General features: G+C 57.7%; 6 protein-coding genes across 6 annotated transcripts; 1 reads left to right on the top strand and 5 right to left on the bottom strand.

Moving 5' to 3' along the window:
* Positions 1 to 183: 183 nt before the first annotated feature.
* On the bottom strand, positions 184 to 1,168 carry VDAG_03797 (cytochrome c-type heme lyase; the record flags this gene model as incomplete). The annotated part of the gene is made up of 2 exons (XM_009653881.1): positions 184 to 466; positions 570 to 1,168. The coding sequence occupies 2 exons, from the start codon at positions 1,166 to 1,168 to the stop codon at positions 184 to 186; spliced, it is 882 nt and encodes a 293-aa protein (XP_009652176.1).
* Positions 1,169 to 2,029: 861 nt separating this feature from the next.
* VDAG_03798 (uncharacterized protein) lies at positions 2,030 to 2,750 on the bottom strand. Its single transcript, XM_009653882.1, has 2 exons — positions 2,440 to 2,750; positions 2,030 to 2,369 (listed from the first exon to the last, which is right to left on the bottom strand). Exons 1-2 carry the CDS (start codon positions 2,528 to 2,530, stop codon positions 2,047 to 2,049), a joined length of 414 nt encoding a protein of 137 aa, XP_009652177.1. The 5' UTR covers positions 2,531 to 2,750; the 3' UTR covers positions 2,030 to 2,046.
* A 2,494-nt stretch (positions 2,751 to 5,244) lies between these two features.
* Positions 5,245 to 5,736, bottom strand: VDAG_03799 (uncharacterized protein; the record flags this gene model as incomplete). Its single annotated transcript, XM_009653883.1, has 1 exon — positions 5,245 to 5,736. One exon carries the CDS (start codon positions 5,734 to 5,736, stop codon positions 5,245 to 5,247), a length of 492 nt encoding a protein of 163 aa, XP_009652178.1.
* Positions 5,737 to 8,299: 2,563 nt separating this feature from the next.
* On the top strand, positions 8,300 to 11,133 carry VDAG_03800 (phosphate-repressible phosphate permease; the record flags this gene model as incomplete). Its single annotated transcript, XM_009653884.1, has 4 exons — positions 8,300 to 9,154; positions 9,319 to 9,837; positions 9,899 to 10,878; positions 10,948 to 11,133. The coding sequence occupies exons 1-4, from the start codon at positions 9,079 to 9,081 to the stop codon at positions 11,131 to 11,133; spliced, it is 1,761 nt and encodes a 586-aa protein (XP_009652179.1). The 5' UTR covers positions 8,300 to 9,078.
* Positions 11,134 to 11,581: 448 nt separating this feature from the next.
* Positions 11,582 to 12,061, bottom strand: VDAG_03801 (uncharacterized protein; the record flags this gene model as incomplete). The annotated part of the gene is made up of 2 exons (XM_009653885.1): positions 11,582 to 11,789; positions 11,874 to 12,061. The coding sequence occupies 2 exons, from the start codon at positions 12,059 to 12,061 to the stop codon at positions 11,582 to 11,584; spliced, it is 396 nt and encodes a 131-aa protein (XP_009652180.1).
* Positions 12,062 to 12,472: 411 nt separating this feature from the next.
* VDAG_03802 (BTN1 protein) lies at positions 12,473 to 13,886 on the bottom strand (the record flags this gene model as incomplete). The annotated part of the gene is made up of 2 exons (XM_009653886.1): positions 12,473 to 13,725; positions 13,784 to 13,886. The coding sequence occupies 2 exons, from the start codon at positions 13,884 to 13,886 to the stop codon at positions 12,473 to 12,475; spliced, it is 1,356 nt and encodes a 451-aa protein (XP_009652181.1).
* Positions 13,887 to 14,766: the final 880 nt, after the last annotated feature.

Genomic DNA, 14,766 nt, shown 5'->3' on the forward strand with positions numbered 1-14,766 from the left:
TAGACCCAGATTTCGTGTGCCGCGATGATCGCGAATGGCCCAGCAGCAGAGCTCCAAATGCCTGTGGTCTGATTGCGCCTGTTTGCATCGACATGGACCTCTGCTGAGCGTCTCAATGGTTATGTCTATCTATTATACACGTAGATCTGTTACACGCCGGCATCATGTTATACATACATCACTCTACACCATGCCCAGTCCCCGCATGGCACGCATCTTGACGCCCTCCCAGCTGTTCAGCTTTGGCCGCACATCGAGATAGAAGCTCGGCCGCCCCGCAGCATCCTTGCCGCCCGGCCGTCCCGCGTAAAAGTCAATCACGTACTCGACCTCGACGCCGCACCGGTCGACAACCCAGTCGTGCCTGTCAAAGGGCGCCGTGTAGCCGAGCAGCGTGTTGATCCGCGCCTTGGGCGACATGCGCTCCGAAAGACCGCTGAACGAATGCAGCTTGGGGCCGCCGCACCTACAAGCAAAGTGTTCAGTCAGCAGAGTCCCATGCACCCAATCGCTTTCCCAACGGGCGTCTCAAAAAGACAGCAGCAGTGTCTGGGGCGGGCGGAACTCACGAAGTGCCCTCGGTATAGGGCCTCTCCCACTCCTTGATCTCCTTCCAGGCGCGCTCGTTGACGGCGTTGTGGATCGGCACGACCGTCTTCATGTCGGCGCCCTGCACCTGGTCGTGGCCCTTGCGCTTCATGGCGTCGAAGAACATCTTCTCGGACGGGTAGACCCAGTTGCCCGTCTTGGGGTCCGCGCCCGTGTCGGCCTCGTTGTTCGCCGGTCGTTGCTGCTGCTGCTGTTGGTCTGCGGGCGCGGGACAGGCTGCGTGGCCCGGGTTCGCGGTGCGCGGGATCGTCGAGACGACGCGGTCGGTCGTCAGGGTTGTTGTCGACGGGGCTGGCGGGTGGGGGGTTTGCGACTGGGCGGCGCTCGACGATGGGCTGGAGCCGGAGCCGGAGAAGGGGATGTAGGAGCGGAGGGTCGAAGCCCAGGATGCAGACGGCGCTGCGGGCTGAGATGGCGGGACCGGGTGGTTCGGTGGGAGGGAGGTGTGAGGGTGAGGTGGTGCGGCGTCGGCGCCTGCGGCGCGGGCTTGCTGAAGCCAGGCTTCGCGGCTCTTGTGGTCGACGGGGCAGGCATCTGCCGAGTTTGTTTGATCGGGCATTGTGGGCAGTGTGGTTCTAGAGCACGTCTAGGCGTATCTCAACTGATGGCGAGTAGTTGGAAAGTACTCGGACGTGTGTACAGGGGCGATGAACCGTGTCGGCGCGATGTCGTGATAGTCCTTGGAGTCTGCATGGGAAATTTCCACGACTGAGGAAAGTTAAAGTGGGCCCTCGCCGTCATCAGGCAAGACACGACATTAGTCATTCATCCATCCATCCAACCGGCCCGGTGCCTGCACCTCACGCGAAAAGATCTCGGGTTAATTATAAGCTGGGAGACAGCGGCAGCTTGTGGTCAGCTCTGGCCTCGAGACAACTGATTGATCGTTTCTGTACGCGTCAATTGGCAGTATTCACCGGCAGCGAGCCGGTCCGGCGGCCTCGGCAGCCCATCACACACATGAGCAACGAATAATAAGAGATGCGTGTGCATTGGCAAGTAAACTATCGACATGGGCGCGTGCCATAGGGTGTATGGGCCACGGGGATACACGTCTGTCTCCAGACCGGTCCCCTTCTTCCTGTTCCTTCGCCTCCGTCCGGTTGAATGACGGAGGCGCCCCAGCCCTTCTTTCCAGGCTGTCACCGTAAAAAAGAGAGAGAGCGATGGGTTTTACCCTGCACGCCTCTCTGATCCTGATCCACCCACCACATGAGAGACGAGGCCGTGACGTTGAGTCTGCTCAACTCATACGCCTATTGTGGACTCGTAAATCGTTCTCCCGTCACCCGTCCATGTCATTCCTCGCCCAAGTTTTTGCTGCATCGCTCTTCTGCCTTAGCACCCAGCACCGGCTGGTATCATGATGCCATCAATGACTTTTTTGGGGGTTTTGATTTTCGTTTTTAATTTCTCGACTTTTCGACCGAGCACAGCTCAGCCGAAGAGGGAAGCGCCGCCCGACTCGACAGCCTCGAGCTCGGCCAGGGGAATGGCCTGGCGGCGGAAGCGGGCGGGAAGCTCGGAGCGGTCAAAGAACTCGCCCTGGGCAGGGCGGACGGAGCCCAGCTCGTGGCCAGAGAGGCCACCGATGCCGGGCTCACCGTTGCCGGCACGAATGCTCTTCTGGAGGGGACCGTGCTGCTGGGCGTGCTGGCGGTAGGAGCTGAAGTTGGAGTGCTTGGCGCCGGCGGTGAAGCCCTCGGGGAGAGAGCCGGTGGGCGAGGCGGGGTGAGGCTGAGGGGAGTGGTCGATGGACGCTGTCTAGAGTAAGCGGCTGTCCTCGTGCAAGTCGCGGCTGCGACTGCGGCATTACGGGAAATAACGTACAAGGAGTGGTGCGGCGGCCCAGGAAGCGAATGCTGGGGGTGCGCTCGGCGTGCGCAGCAGCCTGGCGGAGGACGCGGGTGGCGGCGAACATTGTTTGGTGTGTGTTGTTTGGTGGGCGGGAGATGCTCTTGTTCGAAAAAGTTGCTGGACCGCGACGTGCCTGCTGATAAAGCTCGACGAGACTGGACGCAACTGAGAGCGGCGGAAAGAGGAATTGAACTCGGTCGAGGGTCGAGTTTTGTTGTCGTTGGTCGTGCGCGAGGCGGGCGTAGCTTTACCAGCAGGGTAGTCAGAGGAGGTAAATTTGGTCGGGCGATGAAGGAGGAGAGGAGAGGAAGAGGGCGGGACAGCGGGACGGGGAGGAATCGTCCGATGAAATAAAAGAAAGTTGGCGCCTTGGGGCTGGTGCAGGGGAGCTACCTAGGTAGGTCGAAGGTTGTGCAGGCAGGCAGGGGAGGAGACCAGCACGGCAGCCTTGGGGCCTTGGGGCCTTGGGGGGAGGGGGCCTTGGTTGAGAAGCCGGGTCCGGGGCGGGAAAGTGTCGAGGAAATTTCACAAGCCGTCTACACAAAAAAGACGACGCCAAGCGCGCCATAGCGAGTCGGCAAGGGCAGAACCGCCTGTGGGATTGCAACCAGCGGGAGGGCAAGAGGGCTGCACGCACCAGGGACCGCTTGCCGTCTTCCTCCCTTCCCTCCGCCCACGCTGCTGTGGAGACGTGCACAAGGCCGGCTAGGCGAAAAGCAGTAGCCGCAGCCTGTCAATTGGGCCACGGCGTCGAGCGCACTTCCCCGCTGACGTCCGAACTTCGGGGGGGTGTGCAGCTGCAGTACTGGCTGCTGCATTAATCAGCCTCCCCTGAAGCCTGTCGGGCCCCTGCCCAAGCCCCAAGCCCCAAGCCCGCTGAAGGCTGCTAATGCCCGCTGAAGGCTGCTAAAGCCCGCTAAAGCCCGCTGCAAGATCGACCTAGAGTGGTGGATCAGAGATAGCGATGACGGGGAGCCACTTGCGGTCTTTTCTCTCATTGCTGTTTCTATTGTTTTCGCGTACAACAAAAACGTACTATCGCCTCGCAGCACCTTGTTGCACCTAAATCACGCCCTGAACACGCCATTTCACCTACATGTACCCAAACAACCCACTTCTCCTGGCCATGCATCTTGTCTGAGCATGTCGCGACGTGGTGTCAACAAGAAGAGGAAGAGGAACACGGAGCACGAGTGAGCACTGGTTTTGCCCTGTTTGTGGCCTGACCCGGCCACACCCGAACCCTCCAACGCCCCCTTCCCCCTCCATCCACTGCTGCCGCACCACCAACCACCAGCGACAAATGTCAAGATGTTCTCAGCCAAAAGGTGAGACACTGCAGTCTTCTCAACACCCTCACCGACACATGCATCCCCCGCATTCAACATGCCGATGCGCTGTTGAGAAGCAATCTGGGGAAGCAAAAATGGCAACACCAATACGAGCGCGCGGCCATGAGCACAAGCACAAGCACAAGCACAACGGTGGTGAGATGGTGTGCTGTTCACATGCATCCCCTCCCGCGTCGCTGGGTTTCCAAGCCGTTCCAGTGCGTCCAGGAATCACCCCCAATTGGCCTCCTGCATCCTGCACCTTGGTGCCGGGATGTGTGGGTGCCTGTCTCCCTGCCTGCTACGCCTTGGGGCCCATGCCCACGCCGACTGTCACCTCTCAACCGTGTAACATCCGATATTGGGTGGGTGATCTTTTAGGCTTTCAGGCTGCTGGGCTGCTGGGCTGCCACAGCGCGGGGAACCTGGAACTCCGAGGCTTGTCCGTGAGCTTCGGTTCATCCTTTCCCTCCTCCTGGTTCTGGTCCCAGGCCGAGGGGCGAGGTACGAGGCAACGGCAGACGAATCCCGACGTTCCCGCGCGTGCTTGAGCACATGCCATTCCCGTCTGCCCGACGATGAGACGATCGCGGCTTCGAATCACGAAGAGGGTTGATGGCGAAAAACTCGTCCAACTCCCATCGAGTCCACTCTCCTTCCACCCTTTGCCGTCGAAACCCGCCGCCATCATGCCAATTCTGGGCCCACCTTCCTCCATCACTGGTCTGGCGCTTACACACGTTTGACTCGTATGAAATAGGAAGGCGCGTCGACATGGCATTTCTGCGTCGGACACTGCTTCCCGTCTCACGGTCCTCCAGGATCCACGAGCTCTTCTCTCGAACCATGGCGCCATTCGCTCGGGTTGCGATCCCGAGTCGTTTGCCTGTTCTGCCTGTGTAGGGCAGCGCTCCGACCACTAGCTCCTGTGAATGGCGCAATCCGGCCGGCCCTACTCCGTTTGAGCGACGTCGTCAGTCTTCAGTGTGTGTTTGATGATGAATCGTAACCTCCTTGCGAACTACATTTGAGGTTGTCGCTGGATTATGCGTGCAAGCCAACCTCTCAATGATGACCAATTCGTCGTTGTCACTCTGAGTACAAGGATTGCAAGCACTACTGGGGTTTTTGCGGGCGGTATCCCAAGCCTTCAGACATGTGTTCGGCAGCACACAGGTCTGACAAGGGCATTATGAAGTACTGACCTACCCCTACACCACGCGTTCACGACTAAATCGATGCTCCGTTTCAGGGAATTCTTGGGTTTTGTACCTATGACAGCTGATGAATGCTGAGACGAGCTGGATCAAGGTCGCCACGTGTGCTTTATCGTTATTCGTCGCGTATCAACTCCAACCACGTCCTGTAACATCATTTTGCAATGGATACTTCGTCATCAAAGTCCTCGGTCGTACATATCAGTCCAGCCGTCTTCTTCCCGACCATGCTAGTACGGCGGAGAGACGCAGACGCCGCCACAATCAGCTCCTCCTTTCTTAGGATCACAACCATCCCTCGGGTCGTCAATGCACACCAGGCCCTCTGGGCATGGCAACCCGCCAATTCCACCACAGAAAGGCGCATCCTCCGGGATCTCGGCGGGGGGCTCTTGTTTTAGAGGGGTCAAGCATACGCCTGGGCACTTGACGCCGCCGTTCCTGGGATCGCAGTCGTCATTGGGCTTGTCGTAGCACACGAGCCCCGAGCCGTATGGGCAACGGATTTTTCGAGGGCCCCCGCACTGAGGCGCCTTGTTGGGGATGCAAATGCCCGGCGCATCGCAGGCCATGCCGCAGCCGTCGATGCGAGGGTCATCGAGACAGGCCGTGCCCTTGGGACAGCGGGGCGCCGGCGCGACGCGGAAGCCGCCGCATGATTGGTAGTCGGCCGACACGGCGGCGGCGAGGGTCGCGATGATCAAAGATGTGATGACCTTCATAGCTGCAGTATCAACGTTGAGTCTATGTATGGCGTGGAAGATTGTTCTGATGGTTGCTGACCTGGTCTGGGGAAGAGGGAGGCTACTGGTGCCAAGGACCATGTTCATCCGAAAGCCTGGAATGCGTTCCTCTTTATACCCGCCCCCTCCTCTGGATCAGGAAACAAACCATGATCCTCCGTCGAGTATACTTTCTCTCCTGAATCAGATTAATTGCCAAAATCCTCCCTGGACCTAGAACACCCAATCGCGACCCTTCGGCAGAAGAAAAGATTCAGCCACACTCTCCGGGTGAACTGGCGCTGACCCGCCGGCGCCCGATTCCTCCGCGTCCTGCTGCCGCAACGGCCCAAGACACACTCAGCTCTGGTGGTCAATTGCCAGGGCGATGTTGCGATGTCCCGCGACTAGTCGCGTGTGAGTGGTCATCGACCTGTTACGGGGGCTGGGCTCGTTGCAACGTGAGTTCAGCTCTCGCATGTGACGGGAATGTAAGCCTGGCCAGAACCCAGTCTCGAGGGGAGCATTGTCATCCCTTGGTTGCCTCTGTCTTGTTGAACTGTGGACACGGGAGCGTCTCTGTGTGAGAGCGGTCCTGCAGGTGCGGTGTCGGCGGTCATGCGAGGATATTGAGGCTGAATAGGTAGCGGTATCGGCTGAGGGGCGTGATCATATGTGTGCAGCGCACAACTCGCGGTGAGCTGCCTTGAGGCATCTGGACGGTTTGAAACATGCAAAATCGCGGTGCGCTGTGACACGCGCGGCTCGATTTTCCAAATTTGCAAGAGTCAAGTTAGTCCCAGGCGAGTACAGAGCGATGTGTAAGCACCAAATGACAATGTCTACATCGTTTGACGAATGGAAGAGAGGCGGATGTCGTTCATTTGTCTTGCTAGCGGTTAAGTAGGGTCTGTTGCTCTTGGAGTTCATATCAGGGTTTGAATCGGTCTCCTCAATGTCGTACCGTGGAGACCGAATGAGCTGCCTGCCTGCATGATCTCGACTGTTATGTCATTCGATGTCTGAGCCATGTTTCGAGCAGACTGACGACGTCGTGTGCAGCTTATGCAGCCCGTTTTCTGGTAGAAGATAAAAGAACATCCGGAGTATGGCTCGTTGTGGCTAGGACGGCAGACTTTGTCCGTGCAGCTATGCTTCCGTGATCTTCTTGCCCTGCCCCTAGGCCTTGTATGTAAAGTGCACTAAAGTTGACTCTGACACTTGGAATGATGGGGACTGAGCTTCAGAAATGGTCTGTCAGGACCTATGGAAAATACGAAACCGGCAGTCAATCGCCTGCTTTATGATCGTGGAGAGCCTGGAGAAGGGATCAAGGATAGCGAAAAGTTAGTAATACAGAGAGTTACCAAGCCGCAGTTCAAGGCGAGCGGTTAATCCTAAGTTGAGGTTCCTGAGTGGTCAAGTAATCTTCTGAACTCGTTGCGAGACTCGCCTGACAGCGATCTTCCCACATACAGCCGAGTCTGAGATTTCCGCAGCATTTGGATAAAGACCGGCGGCCGTAGTGTAGAGGTCCCACCGAGGTCGAATCTGATCATGGCATTAGCAGTAAATTAGGAGGTCACGCCGTCAGTATCAGCTGCCTCTTCTATCCTTCACGCCAAGTACCTACTCGGCAAGGCCTCTTGCGGTATGTACCGTTTCAGTTTGTGGTGTCCGCAATCGGCATTCACAAGATTGCACGTCTTCAGTTTTCACAGGCTGGAGCTGGCCTTATCGGATGAGCACCGACTTTCGTGAGATTATTTGAGGGTTCTAAAGATGTAGGGCGCATCGGATGACCTAACGTCAAGGTCGTAATCTATCAACGCTGGTCAGTATGATGGACCGCCAAGAGCTCAGCTACTACTGCCTGCAGTTCAGAAGCCTTTGTAACCTCTACGTTTACAAAAATGTCACACCCTTGCCTGAAGAGCCTAGAAGTAAGTCAAAACTGCCCGTGCTTGTAACAGAACTGCAATCAGGCAACGCAAAGGACCCCGCGATCGCCGAAACCTGGCTCTGAGGCATGATGCTTCTCTGGGCTAGGCAACATCTCCGCTTGTCTGCCACACCGAACCTCGAAATTGGTGGCCGTGGCGGGCATCTACACTTGATCTAATCTGGTTCCCTCGAGGCTCAAGGCCATGGCCGAATTGGCGTGCTCTTTGTTACACAAGGTCCTTATGGGGCACACGGGATGTAGACCAGGCAGGCAATTGGCTCGGGCCCAGCCGTTGGCCGCAGCCCGAGTCGGGAGTACACAGAGCAAGTCGAGAACCAAAGGGCGCGTACCGTGCCATTTGTAGAAGTGTATGTTACAAGATGTTTTCGATGGCAGGCTAAGGTGGCAGGACACGTACTCATGCCATGATCCCTCGCTACGGAAATGTTCCAGTTGACGGACGGTACCTACATGGTATTCGGACGAGCAGGCAGACCCCCACCCAAGACAGCTGGCTGGGACCTCGATTGTGGATCTGTTGGAGCTGAAAGCTTGGCATCCTCCCACGCCTCAACGTGCCTTCGCTGGGGTCCTTGATTGGACGACATCGTCGGTTCCGAGGACGAAGAGCGTCTGACGGCTTTGCGTTCGGATCGAGAATCATCACCAACAGGCAGTTTGGTCCTATAGGTCTTTGTTGTCTCCGAATTTCGACATTTTGAAGTATCCTGCGTTACTCTCGGTACATCAACCCTGCAGTTGACGTGGGTACGCATTTTGTCATCGCAGCATGGCCCCAAACATGATCTTGAATCTTCAATATCTTCCGAAGCCACAGTCCATCGGATTCAACCCTCAAACAGCATGGCGCATCCTCATGACACTCGGAAACCCAGAGCATAGCCCCATCCACCGCTGGGCGCCTGACCCGATCCAGGCGTCTCCCCATCTTGTTCGACCACGTCCACTCAACCCGCCACGCTGGATATCAGAGGTCCCGTAAACCATGCAGGAATACATGCATTAGCATATTGGTTCTGCGGGTCACCCCCATGTTGGGTGTGGCCTCCACGCAACGTGGGTGGCCGGCCAAGTTACTTCACCCACAGTCTTATATCCTCCACCCGGCACGCGTCGACCCGTTATTCCCTCTGCTACATACACAGAACTTCATATCACGGAGTGACGATTTCTCTGCGACGTTGCTCGCTCGAGTCTCACGCAAAAACATGGCTCAAGCAAGGAGAATGCCCTGAGTCGTCAACACCGTATTACTCGTTTCACACCACCTTAGCCGGCCATGCCATAACCACCTGGTCGATACCCTGACAGGGCATTCCGCATCAACAAGACTACTTCGCAAGTCGAGCCCCTGGTAGCTCTCCATACAGGCTGCCATGGCCGTCTTATCACAGTACGATTATATCTTTGCTCTCTGCACCATCTTTTCCTTTCTCGACGCCTGGAACATCGGTAAGCCGCATGGTTTCTCACAAGGTTCACAATGTCTCATGCGTCTGCGATCTGGCATCTGGCGGGATTCCCGGTCCTGCCGGCAACGTGGCGTTGACTCCGGGCCACGAAATAGGTGACACCAGCGAAGGGCCTCGAGTACAGACGCTAACGACACGATACAGGAGCAAACGATGTCGCCAACTCCTTTGCAACGTCCGTGTCTTCACGGTCGTTGACGATGAAGCAGGCCATGATGATTGCATCGGTCATGGAGTTTAGCGGATCTGTTGCCGTCGGATCGAGGGTCACCGACACGATCCGCACCAGGATCATTGACCCCCATCTGTATGACGAATACCCCAGCGTCCTCCTGCTAGCCATGACATGCACCATTGTCGCCTCCTCCGTTTTTCTTACTTTTGCCACGAGGCACGGGTTTCCCGTCTCCACGACGCATTCTCTCATTGGAGGCCTTGTAGGTGCCGCAACAGCCTCTGTCGGCATTGAGAAGATCAATTGGTCCATTCGGGGCGTTTCGCAAGTTTTTGCTGCTTGGGTCATTGCGCCAGGAATCTCGGGCACGATAGGCGCCTGTCTCTTCCTCTTCACCAAGCACATTATCCTGACGAGGCAGAATGCGCCGCGGAAAGCATTCTACACGATTCCCATCTACACCTTCGTCACGATAGGTGCTATCACGAGTCAGTGCCTTCTGAATGCAGAGAGGTGGACGACCTTTGACCTATCGACTGACCTGAGTAGTGCTTATATCCTGGAAAGGGGTGCAAACGCGTGTCGACCTCACGACGAAGCAAATCCTCAAGGCAGTCTTCATCACTGCTGGCGGAGCCACCGCTCTGCAAGCCTTCTTCTTCCTGCCATTCATCTGGCGCAAAGTCATGACGGAAGACTGGCAGCTACGCTGGTGGATGATATGGCGTGGCCCGTGGCTGTTATACATGCCGCTGCCTCCGCCGCCCCCGGCTGGCGTGTCCCGCCTCAACATTAAAGATTATTATCGCGGCCACCTCACTGCCGAAGAGCTGGCCTACATGCGTGCCTCGGAATCTCTCCTCAGCTCGGTTCAGATGAGCAGCAACGCCTCGGAACTCGACAAGGACGACGACTGCTCTCAGCGCCACATACTCCCTCCGCCCGCCCTTCCCCTGCCGGGCAGCGCTCCCGCGAACCACAACGAGCTCACGCGCGCTCGCACGGCCAACGACGAGCTCATCCCGCCACGCCCGCCGGGGCCCTGGAACTCGCTCCGCGTCCTCGGCTGGCGCGTCAACCGCGTGCTCCTCCGCGGCCTCGAAAAGGACGTCATCGCCATGCAGCAGCGCAAGTCCATCCTGACGTGGCACATTGAAGACATGCACGCGCGCGCCGCGCACTACGACAACCGCGCCGAGTACATGTACTCGGCGCTCCAGGTCCTCACGGCGTCGGCGGCGAGCTTCATCCACGGCGCCCACGACGTCAGCAACTCGATCGGCCCGTTCACGACGGCCTGGTACGTCTGGCGCACCGGCGACGTGCCGGACGCGGTGGGCGTCCCCGTCTGGATCCTGGCGTTCGGCGGCGCGGCCATTGTGCTGGGTCTCTTGACCTATGGCTACCACGTCATGCGCAACCTCGGCAACAGGCTGACGCTCATCTCGCCGAGCCGGGGGTTCTGCATGGAGCTCGCGAGCGCCGTGACCGTGCTGATTGCCACGCGGTTGAGGCTGCCCATATCCACGGTGAGTGTTGGGAGGTCTGCAGCAGCAGTTTTCTTCTTGGCCTTGATTGCTGACCGGGTCTTGGGGCAGACGCAATCCATCGCCGGCGCAACGGTGGGTGTCGGACTCGCGAATGGAGACTGGCGATGCATCAACCCACGTCTTGTGGCGTGGATCTACTTTGGGTGGGCGGTCACCGTTCCGGTAACTGCTCTGATGAGTGGGTGTCTCATGGCGTTGATCTTGAATGCCCCCCGCATGACGCCGGCGACGTGATGCCCCTACGTGGAGTGGCGGATTGCGCCCCGGTCGAATTGGGGAGGATTGGTCGATGGAAGTATATCAATGTGTGAAAGTAGAGGGAAGACCAGGTATGAACATGTTTGATTTCTTGCAGCGGTTTCAGCGGGTTGACAGTTGGGATCAGGTGTTGAAGGGGGATATCCAGCGGCGACTTGCATGGTGTCACGAGAGGACTCGACGGCAGCAAGCACTTGAACGCCGTAGGAGCATTTTTCCCAGGAAATATTCTGGGAGTACATCGAGGAAGTAGAATGAGATCATCACTTCGAGTACCAGGCATCAACCGAGGCGAAGAATGCACTGGAACATGTTGACTAAGGTACCGACAACACCATACCGTCGTGACCACGCAAGCGCAAGACGTGTACCAGCTCTCTCGATCAAGGCTCCTCCTTCCCCCCCAACGCACCGCCAACCCGCCTCACCTCGTGAATTTCTTCGCCTCCGCCTCCACCTCCTTCGCCTTATCCTTCACATACCCCTTCGCCTCCTCCGCCTTGTCCCCAACGAGCACCTGCGTATCAATCGTCTTCTGCCGGACCTTCTCCGCCTTTCTCGGGTTCGACGTAAAGTACACGACGCCCCCGCCGACAACGACGGCCACGGCGCCCATGGCGGCAATGGAGGGCCTGCATCGAGTTCAGAGCGTGAGCACGGCGTCAACAGAGGGAGAAAGAGGCATGGGTCGGGGGTCGGGGGTCGGGGTTACGTACCAGTCTTGCAAAATGGTCGCCTTGCGCGGCGGGGGGTCCTGGCCGCCGGGACCGCCGAGGTCGTCTTTTGCGTCGCCCGTGTTGACGACCTTGCGTGGCGCGGCCGAGGTGTGGAAGGTTGCGGCCCGGGGAGGGCGGGCGACGAGGGGGGTGAGGGTGGTGACGGCTCTTGCGATTCGGAGAGACATGGTTGCTTTGGATGGAGGATGGTTGGACGTTCTTGTGGATGGTATTTGATTGAGGGACTACTCGATCGTGCAGGATGCTGTATTGCCATCAATCGAGGTGTTCTCTGTTCTCTGTTTGTTGTAGGTGAGAGGAAGAAGTCGAGGAAGCGCATTCCAGGACCTTGGGACCTTGAGCAGGAGGCCTTGCGTCATCGGGCCATCACCGATGACGACGGGCGCTCGGCCCCGCGGAATCCACATGTTCGGCCCCTTGTCTGGGGGAACACGCGGCGTTGCGTCTCCGCAGCGTCGGAATGGAGACGAGCGGCAATCATGGCTTCATGGCTTCATGGCACGGTATGGGAGTCATGGTGAGATGTTGACTACGATCAAATCGCTGTTTGCAGTACATAGTGGGATGGAAAGTGGCAATCACCCAATCTTGATCTGCTTGCACCAGTCCCGTCCCTGCGACACCTGCCAGTCGCACAATCGCACCTCGACAAAGATGCTCAGCAGCCCTGCTATGCAGATGCCGCCGCTGTCACTGACGCTCGTGGCGCTGAGGCTGAACTCCCGCTGCTCGCTCGGCACCGTGTCCATGATTTCGGCAAACGTGTTCACGTAGACGGCGCCACCAAGGAGACCCTCCCAGAAGATGATGATGAAGACGACATACACGGTGGGGATCAAGTTGAGGACCGCGTGCGCCGTCAGGAATCCCAGGTTGCCGATCTGCAAGAACGACGGGACATACAGGTGGTGGATGCGGATGAACGGGATCGAAGACCGGGAGATGAAGACGCCGAGCTGGTAGAGGAAGCCGTACATGGGGTAGAACTCACGAAGCTCCTTGAACGGCGTGCCGGCAAGAGGGAACAGCAGCGTGGGTGCGACGCCCTGGTTGATGGTGTACTCGGCAATGTACACGAGGAGAAGCGGCAGCATGTAAGGGAAGAAGAGCTTCTTCGCCCGGCGCAGGTTTGCCTTGAGGGACGTCGTCGACGCGGCCGCCGTGCCCTCGTGGGAAGAGTACGCAGCCGCTGTGGATGCAGGACCCGGAGCGAGAAGAGCGGACGACGCAGCCCCCTGTGGTAGGTCCTCCAGGTCATCCTCGTCGAGGTCCTGGTCCTGGTCCTGGTCCGGCACTGCCGTGTAGTCCTTGTCCTTGGCGTTCTGGCGGAGAGGCCCCTTGGGCAACACGACGAAGAAGCTGAAGAACATGACGGCGGGGAGGCACGCACTGAACAGCAGGGTATTCTGGACGCCAAACCCCCACCAGTCCGTCATGGCCACGTATAGTCCTGCGCCCACGAGGCCCGCGGCACCAGTGCCGCTACCCCAGCCGGCGAGGCTCATGGGTCCGTAGTAGTGTGTCAGGCCGAGGAAGCTCAGCTCGCCACCGCCCGAGCTGAGAGAGGCGAGGATGACGCCGGCCATCTTGACGGGGACGGATCTCGAGGGCGGCGTCAGGGCGAGGAGCAGCATGCCGGCGCCGGAGAGGCCGATGAAGACGAGAACGCGCAGGGAGTATGGCACGCGATGGATGAAATATGGAGCCATCAGCTTCGTGATGAAGGAGGGGAGCACGTCGGCAAGGAGCACGACGCCTTTCGGTACGTTGGAACCGACGAGGTCCTGGGCCGCGGAGAGGATGATCACGTAAAGAACATTATTGATGAGCCCTGCGAGGAGAATGTCAGCCGACAGTCGCACAAGAACCACACACCAGGAGAACTGTACCGAGAAGCCAAAATGCGACGATAACCTGCGTGTCAGCTTGGCGGAAGAGGGTAGAGAGGCGTGCACGATACAGCGCCCACGACGAGGAGGCCGAGCCGGGCATGGGAAGGAAGCCTGAGGACGAAGGCGACCGTCTGGGCATGGTGATTTGGGCGTTGGGCGAGACGGGAAGGTCGATGAACGATGCATTGGGCGTTCGACGTTCGACGTTCGACGTTCGACGTTCGACCACGAGCAGCGTCACAACTTCAGAGGTTGCGCGCACCGCGGTTGTTTCGTCTGTTGGAACATGATTGTCCTTGATGGGAAGCAGCTTCCTGGATGGGAAGCAGCTGATGATGAGGCACGAGGTCTGAGCACGGGCCATCTCTCATCTTTCACTGCTACTGGCCTTATGTAAGCTTTCATCCTCACGTCGTCGACTAGGTAGTACCACAGGAAGACAATTCCGTGCCACCCGACGTATCACCTGTTTCACTGGCGAAATAAAGCTTGAGCAGGCAAAGTGGCATCTAAATTGATGTACATCTCTGCATATATCTGCAAGCAAAGCAACTACTCAAACAAGATTGACATGTAGTACGCTATAGATGTAGTGTCAGGAGACCAGGAGACGCCTGTGGATTCACGGTGCAAGGGGCTAGTCAGGGGCTAAGGTCTACGCGAGCGTATATATAAGCATCGCGGAGGGCCCTCTAAGCTGCGGAGGACCAGAAGTCAGACATGTTATACTCCTAGGTCTATTTTCAGTTGACTGCCGACTATGTACAGAAGACCTCTACACTCTGCTCCAAATCAGGCACTGATATGTAATGTACTTTGTGTGCCTCCGTCACGTATTCGATGTTCCAGGTCGTATTCATAGTAAAGAGTTTAGATAGACAAACATACAAATATGAACTTGGTAATGACAAAACTTGTGGTATGATTTCAAGTCAATCTTCGCAGCAAACAAGTCCTCCCACAACGTAGAAATACCAACT

This window comes from Verticillium dahliae, genomic scaffold (genome assembly GCF_000150675.1).
Source record: "Verticillium dahliae VdLs.17 supercont1.6 genomic scaffold, whole genome shotgun sequence".
Lineage (NCBI taxonomy): Eukaryota > Fungi > Ascomycota > Sordariomycetes > Glomerellales > Plectosphaerellaceae > Verticillium > Verticillium dahliae.

Bases quoted from the DNA above. Each gene is read 5' to 3' on its own strand.
- VDAG_03798 (XM_009653882.1), bottom strand. From the start codon at position 2,530: ATGTTCGCCGCCACCCGCGTCCTCCGCCAGGCTGCTGCGCACGCCGAG. The intron at 2,370-2,439 runs GTACGTTATTTC...TACTCTAGACAG, and splicing joins GGGCCGCCGCACCACTCCTT to CGTCCATCGACCACTCCCCT.